Source organism: Sinocyclocheilus rhinocerous, unplaced genomic scaffold (assembly GCF_001515625.1).
Source record: "Sinocyclocheilus rhinocerous isolate Xijiao unplaced genomic scaffold, SAMN03320098_v1.1 scaffold3341, whole genome shotgun sequence".
NCBI lineage: Eukaryota > Metazoa > Chordata > Actinopteri > Cypriniformes > Cyprinidae > Sinocyclocheilus > Sinocyclocheilus rhinocerous.
In genome coordinates, this window is record NW_015645531.1 from 44,146 (window position 1) to 56,186 (window position 12,041).

Consider the following 12,041-nt stretch of genomic DNA (forward strand, 5'->3'; position numbering starts at 1 on the left):
AGAGTGTGCACACTTGGGTAAACACTTTACAAGAACAAACTCAGACCTCTTTGACTAAAGGGGAACGGAGTAAAAACAGAGTAAAAACAAAGAATCTTGGATTTAACGTTGGCACTCTCAAAGTGGAGTGTTCAAATTTAAATTAAAGTCAGACTCATATAACAGATTAATCACGCTGAATAAAACCAACACAACATAACAGTCAGAATAATTCACTTAAAAGAGCCGATTCTATAGAGACGTTAAATAAATCAGACTTCACTTGTGATTATCCTATTTGAATCAGACATTTTGTTTATAGATATAGATTATACTTAATAGATATACTTAAATGCTGAATGAAATGCTGGTTTCTTAAAGATGTTTAAACACGCATCATAAGAACTTGGTCGTCCAGACATACTGAAAAGACGGTATCATAAGCTGCATTTCATTTAATAGCACGTTAGCCGTGTAAATAACGTAACGTTAGTGAATAATCTCACCTTCGTCCGGACACGTTCGTCGTCTTCTCGTCTTTCTTAATGGACGATCATATCCAGGCCAAAGTTCGGGATATGGATTTTCTGTCGTTGGTTGTCTGTCCACAAAGTGGAATGAGCATACATGGACGTTACGGGGCGGACATTTCAAATTAAGTGCTGCGAGCCATTGTCTTTTACCATCGTCGTCGGATGGCATCTTGTGCAATTTAAAAGGTCTTGGGCATTTACATTCTGCTCTTATTGTTGGCTTGTGTTCATAACACTCTTGATCAAGAAACATTTTGAGCTTTCTGTAACTGTTGTGACAGCCTTTAACAGCACAAAATTTCCCAGAGCCTCCACGATTCGCCATTACCGCGTACTTATGACAATTACTAAACGGAAGTTCGAAGCATCCTACAGGAAGTCACTCGCCGCTATGGCGCCCTCCATGGAGAAGCGAAGAAAAAGGTCTATAGTAATACTATAAATCTGCGGAAGCATTTCCAGTAGCCCCTCACTGCACTGCAGAAGCAGAACACAAGATCCAGGGGGCGTGGTTGAATCCACATCTAGGGGGTGGAGATTAGTAGGTTTAGGGGTGGAGATGGGTGGATTTAGGGCTCAGGGGGAGGAGATGGGTAGGTTTAGGTGTATGTAGGGTGGGAGGAGTTGGATCTGGATCCAACAACGCCCCCTGGATCTTGTGTTCTGCAGTGAGGACCATCTCATGATTTCTGCAAGGAATGAATGGCGGGCGGGGCACTGTTTTGTTTACTACACACATACTAAAGCGCGGATGACGCTCACAGTGTTTTCAGCTTCTGCCGTCTCACTATATGATGATATGCACACGAATGTCATCTGCAGCTTCTCTAAGAGTCACTTCATTAGCATTTTACCGTTTCATTTGAGAAAACTACCATCATATCACATACACAATGTATGGGAAACTGGTAATGTATATCGAAATATCGGAAATGTGCTTAAAAATCATATCACCGTTATTGAAAAAAATTATATCGCGATACATATTGATATTGAATTAATGTCCAGCCCTAGGTTTAAAATACAGGCATGCGGTTCTTAATTTCTTTTTTATTAACTCACCATTTGTAAACTGATGTTTACTGTTCATTTTTTTTAGAAATATCAATAGCATTTGTATTAAAACTATATTCACTGAATGTAATCAAAAAATCGAGAATCGAATCGAATCGAGAGCTAGCGAATCGAAATCGAATCGAATCGGGGCATCTGAATCGATACCCAGCCCTAATCATTAAATTTTGCGTCGTGCCTAAAACGCCCCTTAGCTGTTATAAATTCACTGTAAACCACGGCTTCGTGGGGCTTATTGCTTTATCACAATACAGTAGCAGACATTTTAGCACAAACGCCATTTAGAATCTTCAGATGATTCATCCATCATTTTCATTTCAAATATCTGTTTTATTTGTATGCAAATGCCATACTGTAAGAACAAACAAAACTGCAATTACAGTATGATCTGGTTTTTGAAGCTTCTGTTGAGGTCTTTGTGTGGCAGGACGATGGAGTTGAGTATGATGACCTCAGATGGGATATTTACATTACAGCCTGATGAGAGAAAGAGAGAAGCAGAGATGTCACATTAGATGACTCGCTCTCAAATACATAATATATGCATGATGATGTCATATAAAGTTACCTAGAATTGTAATAGAAGGTGTTAGTTAGGGGTCCCTTCCACTCTGGCCCATTTGCCAATGGTGCTACCCCAGCCCACAATACTGTTCAACACGCAGCTGTGATCCTACAGAACACACAGTCAGCATATATACTGTATTATATTGTGTCGAGTCATTGGTTTTAAATGTAAGACAATGCAATAGGAAAAGAAAGTGTGTTTTGTGCCACTGGTAAGGGACATGAGCTCACCTGTAAAGTAGCACCATGGAGGATGATGGACTCCCTCACACGAACTCCTGCACCGACGTTACGCCTGTACCTATGGACACGTTTGGACCTAACTAAAAAAAGAAAAGAAACACCAATATAGCATGAAATAAACTAAGGTGTAATGTAAGTAAGGTGCAATGATTAAAAAAAATCATGCAACAATCTCTGTGCCACTAGCATCAACAGCTGGAATTGTACAAACATGTTTCCCCCTGTTGCCTCTCAAAATGGACCCTTTAACTTTAGTAATAATGACCCAAGTCCTATTATGTTCAGTTCCTCAGTGCATGTTATGATGACCTTTGACTTGGTCCACCATGGCATATCACTAGAGGATGGGTAAAATAGAGGAAAAATGGCTCCACTTTATATTGAGTGTCTTTAACTACTAAGTAATAACATTTAAATTAATATTTTGATACAATGCACTTATTGTGCACAAAAATACCTGCAAGTAATTAATTTCTCTAGTTACATCTATAGATGAATATGAATATAGAAATAGATATAGTATATAGATATGAATTTAATTTCTAAATTATCTTTTTTTTTTTTTACATTTTGTGTTTGATTTTTAAATTGAAATGTAGAGAATATTGGTCATTTGATATTGAAAACTTAAATGTTAACATAATATAGTTGGATATAATGCAATTTAGTTTTGGCCCACAGCCCTCAGCCATGTTTGATTGATCTAAATTGAAAGGTTTAGGCGCCTCTGTTCTAAAGAATGAAAATGTAATAATTACTTAACTAGTAGACTGGTGACTTTTTGTTTGACTTTGATATGACCAAGACTGCACAAGTAAAATAATGCTATGTTAATATCATAACCAAACATACTTATGCTCAAATCAAATCCTGATGGCTAGCATTCTGCAAATCTTCTGCTGAACATACTGTTACACGCAGAAGTGTTACATTGCAAATGATTATATTGAGAAACTCTAAGAATCAATTTAACTATAGAAGAGAAGCACTTACCACAGCAGTTGGATCAATGTTGGCAGTTGGATGTATATAAACATTTCCTAAAATTAAAAAATTAAAAAAATGTATTAGAAGGACTGCAAAGAGCTCTTTCCGACAAACAAAATTCACACTTCCACTAAGCATTTACCTCTGGTCTTCAGCCCTCCTTCTCTGTTAGTAGCTAACCTCTCTGGATGTGTCTTGTGATACTGGTTAAGATACAAACGGCTTGCATAGATCGCAGATCTGAAAGAAGAACATTAACTATAATCATACACACACACACACTATCAAATATAGTTACAGAGAAAATGCAGCAACTCAAAAACAACTGTAATAAAACAGCATATGTCAACAACTAACCCTGCGGATTTGATCTGGCTCCAGAAGCGGCCTGTTTTGTAAACATATAATTTACCCTGGCCTGCCAGCGCTGTGAAGACGTCCTGCTCAAGACGGATCACCTCTGCCCGATGCCAGCCGTTGGACTGCTCCTCTCTACAGCACACAACCACATAGTACCAAATAAAGTCTTAATTTCACCCACTGGTGATGTCAGGAGAGTTTTCTATGACCCAGGACAGAGGATGACATAAAATGACACTATGATGGGCAAACACATAATTAGGAAAGATAACTTGAACAAAAACAAATTAATGAAAATGAAAGGTAAATGCTGAAGATGCAGGGGGTAAAAAACAACATGAAATGGCATTTGTAATGTATTTAACTTTCAAAACGTATTGTATTTATTAGTAAATCAGAATGCTCAGTAAAATGCAACGGTCAGGTTCTGTAATTAAAAATTCCATTCATATTCCCCATAGGGGAAAAAGTCTTTGTTCAAACCATCAATGCCCATTATTTCAACTTATATTTTAGATAATCATGTTTAACAAGGGAATTCCTACATTACCCATGATTCTTCAGAAATCACCACCTATCAGAGAATCAACATAAGCAAAGGGATTGTAGTTGTTAAAGCTGTTAAGGACACAGTCTTGTCTTTTTGAAAGATTTTCATATACTTTTTTGCTTCAAATCAAAGTTTGTGATGTTGTGATTCACCTCATTGATGATTGGTTTGGGTTCATGGCTTATAACTCTTTAAGAAATACTTTTTAAAAATCCTACAGGAAAAATAATGGGGGGAAAAATATTTTGGAAGCAAGACTGCCAAAACATTGTGCACAGGCACTGTTGCACTCTATAGGAAACCATGTAGGTTGGGACACTTTGGTTAGTGATTGATTGAGGCTAAAATATTATTAGTTATAAATCATTAGATTTTGATAATAGAATAACACGCACTGAAGAGTTCTAAGTTATGCATAATAAGATTAGGAACACTTATTAGGAAAGTAAATATTAATTCTGAATTTATGTTGTCTTTAATGTCTTTAACTGTAAGATGTTAATGAAACAGAATAGCTGTGAGTTATAGCCATATTATCAGGCAGAGGTGAGGCTTATATTAAAGGGTTAGTTCACCCAAAAATGAAAATTCTGTCATTAATTACTCACCCTCATGTCGTTCCAAACCTGTAAGACCTCCGTTCATCTTCGGAACACAAATTAAGATATTTTTGATGGAATATGACAGCTCTCTGACCCTCCCATAGACAGCAAGGGCACTACCATGATCAACGTCCAGAAACGTAGCAAGGAGATCGGTAAAATAATCCATGTGACATCAGGGGTTCAACCGGAATATTACGAAGCTACGAGAATACTTTTTGTGCACAAAAGAAAAAGAAATAACGACTGAATAATCCACTGAACGCAAACAGCATATGTTGTTCTGTGTCAGCCGCACCACACGGATACATTGTTTTCGTTCAAATCAAAGCACAAACAACGTAGAAATCGTATCCATGTGGTGCGGCTGACACAGAAGAACACACGCTGTTTGCATTCAGTGGATACTCTCCAAAATGGCGCTAGGGTGACGCGGAGGAGACGAATTGTTGAATAAAGTCGTTTTTTTTTGAACGGAGGTCTTACGGGTTTGGAACGACATGAGGGTGAGTAATTAATGACAGAATTTTCCCTTTAACTTCTGAGTGGATTTCAAAGATGAAATCTGAAAAACAATTCCTAATAGTATCACAACATGTGTGCCGTGTTGTTATCGTCACACCACAACATGCTAACATGAATCTAGCTGACAGATCACACAAGCAGGCAAGCTCACTACAAGATCTACATCACACTTGCTCCTTCTCGTTCTACATACAAGCCAAACCAAACCAAACCTTCAGTCCACATTCAAACTCACCCCTCATCGTAATATCTGACGATGGAACAGGAAACAGAATGATGGCAGACAGGAAGGAGTTAAAGGGGAAAAGACAAATGAAGAGAACCAAGGAAAAGAAACAGATTAAGTATGCATGCTCTTCCACTCAAGAACCCTACAGGATTTGCCCCACTCACAACAGCATGTCCTGTTGGTTCTTCTGGAAAACTGCTCCGATGTGCTGGAATATCTCTGGAGTGAACAGGTATATTCCACAGTTGATTATGTCACTCACAAATGTGCTGGGCTTCTCGACATAATGCAAGACCTGGAGGATATGATAAGACAATTATGAATTTACTTGTTATTGCTTCAAGTTTTTAAAATAAGAAGGAAAAAATCCTGATTACCTCGTCAGTTTGTTCATTCTCAACAATGCAGCCGTAGTTCAGAGACTTTTTTCTGTTGGCCTGAAACAATCCGCTTTGATTTTCAAGCACCACAACATCATAACACAACTCAAATTAAAAACAAGCTAGTAATCAATTGAGAATCCTGTTTTATAAGTAGCCTGGCTTGTGTCTTTCATTATAATACATCTATGGTTTGATACATAAACACAAACTCCTAACCGTGGTACCGAGGATGACAAAACTGTAAGCGTCTCTGTGCTCCTTCTGGAAGTCCGTCATCTCTGGCAGAGGAAACTCTGAGCACACATTAGCATTCATGACAAAAAATGCCTCTGGACCACCGGACAGGATCTGATCTCTGAAATGGTAGATTCCTCCTCCGGTGCCCAGAGCAGAGTACTCCTGAAGGTATCTGAGGGGGATTTCAGACAATCCATGTAAACAAAAGCCTTGATTGAAGGGGCTTTTCAGATTTTAAAAACAATAAATACAAATGTTATATAATATAAATATTATAAAGTAACTTACCTTATTGAGATTTTGAAATCTTGTTGGGCGCATGACAAAAATCTGTTTAGTTCTTCATTGGGCTGATAAAAGCCAATAAGTAAGATCTCCTTCATATTCGGAAGCTAAAGAAAAAAATAAATCATAAAAATGATTAAACAAGTGCATAACTTTACCCTATAGGGAAATTAACACAATATCTAATGATCTCTATATGAACTGAAAATATGTACCTTAGAACAGGCCTCAATGTGATGCTGTAGCATTGGCACTCCAGCCACTGGAAAAGGTTTGGGCACCTCAAAAGACAGCGGGCGAAACCGGGTGCCTGTATGAACAGCAGAAATACAGAATCAGACTTTGCAGGAATACATTTCATGTCTACTGATCATAATTTTATTTTCCTAACAATTTTCTTCACAAAAGTAAATCGCAGAAGTTAATCTAATTATAATCTCGTATATATTTTTTATTATTAAATAATTAAAATTTTGCTTCTCATGTCCTTTAAAGGTACATTTTATATCAACACAGGTTGGAGTTTTGCATAACATTACCAAAATGATAACATCTGCATAAAAATGTTTTTTTTTTTTCAAAAAGTCCTGTCCTTAGTGACAATGAGAATGATTCTTACATTTATTTTAAAACAATCACTGTACAGACAAAACTGCACCACTGTTACGAGTCTAAGGGATATTTACTCACCTTTTTGAGGACCTCCGATAAGAATAACAGCCTTCAGCATGATTACTTTCTTCTTATATGTGCATATATGTGCAAAAACCTAAAAGCTCTATAAATACTGCTGAGGTTGAAGTAAACAGATGGTCGAGCAGGAAGTACTCAAGCTCCTTCAGTGAATCGATGCATGAATGTCATTCCATGTTTGGATTCAACGTGCAAAAAAAAAAAAAAAAAAGGATTTGTTTATGTATCCAATTCCAAGGTAATCAACATGACAGCAGCGTAAAATCTTAAGAGCTCACAGCGGCAGTTCCGGAAGTACCCAATTTTCTTCACAAAAGTAAATCGCTGAAGTTAATCTAATTATAATCTCGTATATATTTTTTATTATTAAATAATTAAAATTTTGCTTCTCATGTCCTTCAAAGGTACATTTTATATCAACACAGGTTGGAGTTTTGCATAACATTACCAAAATGATAACATCTGCATAAAAATGATTTTTTTTTTTTAAAAAGTCCTGTCCTTAGTGACAATGAGAATGATTCTTACATTTATTTTAAAACAATCACTGTACAGACAAAACTGCACCACTGTTACGAGTCTAAGGGATATTTACTCACCTTTTTGAGGACCTCCGATAAGAATAACAGCCTTCAGCATGATTACTTTCTTCTTATATGTGCATATATGTGCAAAAACCTAAAAGCTCTATAAATACTGCTGAGGTTGAAGTAAACAGATGGTCGAGCAGGAAGTACTCAAGCTCCTTCAGTGAATCGATGCATGAATGTCATTCCATGTTTGGATTCAACGTGCAAAAAAAAAGAAAAAAAAAGGATTTGTTTATGTATCCAATTCCAAGGTAATCAACATGACAGCAGCGTAAAATCTTAAGAGCTCACAGCGGCAGTTCCGGAAGTACCAGGAGGATTTGTAATCTATTCACTGTCCTGTTTACTTGGGGGCAAAGAAACTGTCAGCTAAATCTTAATTATATGTTTTGCTTTTTAAATTATTATTATTATTATTATTATAATTATATAATAAAGTTATTGTTATACCTCTATGGTTGTTGATTTTTTTTTTTACATTATTGTACGATACATAATATCAGTTATCCGCCAGCCAAAACCTCCAGGCAGTTATTTTTCATTTCATTCAAATACTTACATTGCAATGTGCAGTTTCTGTAACATTTAATTTCAAAACACATGGGGAAAATAACTACTGTCACACTGTCACCAGGGCTGCGTTCAGCCCCGACAAAACCGGTGCACACCGGTTTGAGCTTGAACTTGCCCCAGGTATCAGAAACGTGGTATCAGAAGCATTATGCTGAATGATATGTAAAAAAAGTGTTCAATATTGATGCCAGTGAACTGACAAAAGGGGGGCTTCACTTGTACATCATAAGAGCATTCAGAGCATCAGAGGTGTGAATAAGAGGCTGTTTCTGAGTCTTGCAGGACTCTGATAAGCAGGTCCTCTGTGGGGCATTTCAGACTCTTTGCATTCATGCCAATGCAGAATTATGAGAACGTTAAAATCATACATTTTCCTAATCTCTACAACCCACGGCATGCTGAACAATTTTCTTTGTCATTTTTTTCCTCCTTCCTCCCTCCATTAAGACAACAATATCTAATCTAATGTATAAGATTTTATTTCTTAATCTAATATTTATCTCAGTCTGATCTATTTAATTTTTTATTGGCATGCATAATTTATTTAGAGTTATGTAGATTACAAAAAAGTGAAATTGCATTTACCAAAGATAAATGATACATTTTAAAATATATTTAAGACTTAAAGGACCATTTACAATTGAGTTAAAATAAACCTAAGAAAGATGACCAGTCGCAGATCAGTAAGCAAATTTACAATGACAAAATATGTCATTGCTGTCTGCAACGTTTGAATGGAGAAAAGTCTAAGAATGTAAATTAATGTGCGAGATGCAAATTTGAGTCGTATATTTATTAAAAAGAATTGTTTAAAATGTATAAAAACCAAAGATAAAGAGCACACCTATAAAACTTTATCTACACAACAAACTCTGTATCAAGTCTGTGTGTTTAAACAATGTGTTAAATAATATTGTAGCAAGATCATGAGCTGTGCTGTAGCGCCGTCTATTGGTAGAAAGGTTTTACTACAAGATCATTAACTAATAATGACCACAACAAAGATCTAACATTCATCAGACCCTGTACTTGTTGAATACAAAGAGTTATGAATAGGAAAACATGTGCATGTGAAGATAATACACATATCTATGTTCAGGTCACCAAAAAAGAAGGAAGAGTTCATAACATTTCAAATACTAAACAGTGGTCACACAATACGGTATTTTGGTAAGATGACTAGACCAGTTCGGGAAATAGATACTGAGCGCAGTCCAGTGAGAACAGAACCCTGGAAACTAGAGATGCGCAGCTCCTCCTAGTTGTGTCGCCTGGTTGCAGCCAATCAGAGCGCTCCAGTGCGCACCTCTCGCTCTTCACTGCATCACACGCTGAGTTCTTTACGTAGAGCAGAACAAGTTCATGCAGTCCCGTTGCTGAGGTCACAGCAAACGTGGTAAGCGAAACATTACTACATTCATTTACAATAATTATAATTATGTTGATGTCACACTGGCAAAACATTCGAGAACAGATCACTTTTGTTGTTTTAGAAACGTATTTAAAGTGAAAATAAAGTGTAACTACTGTATTACATAAATTTAGTTATATAAAATAACTGTATACTTGTACTGAGTTGGAATGTACTGGATACTTGGTTATGCTATATTATTCTGTATATGTGTGAATAGAGAGAAAGCAATAAATGTATAACATAAGCATTACATTAATTTAATTATTCAAGATCTTTAATTATGTGGCTTGGTTTCAGGGATATCACAATGTCAAAGTCAGATCCCCCTCCAAGTTATGAAGAGTCAAGAGAGCAGCAGCATGGAAACTATCCGTTCCCTCCCTGCGGATATCCTGCCCAGCCAGGGGTGTACACGGGCCCGGGACAGCCTGGCATACACCCTCAGGCAGGGCTTTGGCAGGGCCGTGGATACTGCCCTTCAGCAATGCCATCTATGATGCCGTCCTTTATAACACCAGGGATATTTTCCTCCAACCTATGTAAGAATCAAGTTCTCATGTCAATCATAAAGCATAATCTATTACTTCTTTACTGTATTTATTTATTTGTTTTGTAAAAATCAAGTTTCATTACAGCAAACTGTTGCACAGTGCAGCCTACATTTGTACCATTTATTTCTGACATGTTCATATTCTCTTTTTTCTCTCTCTCTCTTAAGATGTATTTGTCTGCTTTATGAAGTGTGCATTGTTGGGAAGTAACTAGTTACATGTAATGGAGTTACATAATGTAATTACAAAATAAATGTAACTGTAATCTGTTACAGTTACTTATGAAAATGTTAATGATTAAAAAGGGGGTTACATCTGAATATTTTCAACCACACACACACACATCTTTTTTGCTATCTCATTGCATAGACTTCCATTGATTTTATATCAGGTTAATTATATTTTCTATCAGCTAACCCAACCCATACCCCTCACAGAAGCATGTGCAAAACGCTAGATTTAAATAAAATAAATAGATTTATAAGCCTTTTTAACTAGTGAGGACTAGTAAAATGTCCTCATTAGTAGGTTGTCATGATTTTTCACTATATAAGTGAGGACATTTGGTCCTCACAAGTATAGTTGGATCGATCTGACATGCATTCCAAGATGGCGCTGGTGTATGGCCTGCCTGTTGTAGCCGTTTGTTTGTTTTAATGTGTTTTATGTTAGCCATTTTACAAAATGTTTCATCACTTTTAACATACGATCGTCAAACACTGCTTGGCATTAAAGACATCACTAAGGAGCTAAGATTTAATTGGTTTAATGAGGTATTTTACCTCAGAACGATCTCAAAGTTAAACGTCTGATTTTATGGTGGCTGTGCTTTAAAATGTACATTTTGTAATCTTAATTCAAGTGGATTATTGATTGAGGATTTTGAAATTCTGATAGTAATCTGTGTTGAGTACTACTGTAAAGTTAACCCTGCCTGGTTTAAATGTTTAAAAATGCTTAACAGTTGAAAACATTCATTAGAAATTTAGAAAAGTAATCAAATGTAATCAGTTACATTAAAAAAGTAATTGAAATAATTACACTACTTATTACATTTTAAATAGGGTAACTTGTAATCTGTAAACTATTAAATTTCCAAAGTAACTTTCCCAACACTGGAGCTATGTTTTATTCATAATTCATGCACTCTTGTTAGGTGGTTGAGTATCTGGCATATGTCTGGCACTGTACAGTTTTAAATGCGACTTAGTTGTCCAAGTACTTTTTGGTGGCCTCTGTGTGTGACTTTTATGATCAAATATGTGTTTTTGTGTATTCATTGTTTTGTTGTAGCAGATGCAGAGGGCATTTCAGCAACTGGCGTATGGGACAGCATGAGTGTTCGACATGCCTTCATTAGAAAGGTATTGAGACTATTTATTTTGTAATAAAACTAGTACTACAGACTTATAAACATAAAAATGTAGCAATAAAATGGGCAACAGCTTCATGTAAAGAAATTGGCTTGTGGTTGTTTTTGTTCCAGGTTTACCTTATTTTAGCCGTCCAGCTGTTAATCACTACTTCAATCATTGCGGTGTTCACGTTTGTGTGAGTACAACAAATCCACAAAACAACTGAACTTTTATGAACTGAATGTAATACACTATACATACTAATGTAATGAAATGGGTGTTTACATAAATCCCTCATCTTACAGTGAGCC

General features: G+C 36.3%; 1 protein-coding gene and 1 pseudogene across 1 annotated transcript; one reads left to right on the plus strand and one right to left on the minus strand.

Moving 5' to 3' along the window:
• Nucleotides 1-1,962: 1,962 nt before the first annotated feature.
• On the minus strand, nucleotides 1,963-7,399 carry LOC107706108 (mannose-1-phosphate guanyltransferase alpha-A-like; annotated as a pseudogene).
• Nucleotides 7,400-9,741: 2,342 nt separating this feature from the next.
• LOC107706107 (protein lifeguard 3-like) lies at nucleotides 9,742-12,020 on the plus strand. Its single transcript, XM_016509690.1, has 4 exons — nucleotides 9,742-9,806; nucleotides 10,122-10,363; nucleotides 11,669-11,739; nucleotides 11,862-12,020. The coding sequence occupies exons 2-4, from the start codon at nucleotides 10,132-10,134 to the stop codon at nucleotides 11,928-11,930; spliced, it is 372 nt and encodes a 123-aa protein (XP_016365176.1). The 5' UTR covers nucleotides 9,742-9,806; nucleotides 10,122-10,131; the 3' UTR covers nucleotides 11,931-12,020.
• The last annotated feature ends 21 nt before the right edge of the window (nucleotides 12,021-12,041 follow it).

Bases quoted from the DNA above. Each gene is read 5' to 3' on its own strand.
- LOC107706107 (XM_016509690.1), top strand. From the start codon at position 10,132: ATGTCAAAGTCAGATCCCCCTCCAAGTTATGAAGAGTCAAGAGAGCAG. The intron at 10,364-11,668 runs GTAAGAATCAAG...GTTTTGTTGTAG, and splicing joins GATATTTTCCTCCAACCTAT to CAGATGCAGAGGGCATTTCA. The intron at 11,740-11,861 runs GTATTGAGACTA...TTTTTGTTCCAG, and splicing joins GACATGCCTTCATTAGAAAG to GTTTACCTTATTTTAGCCGT.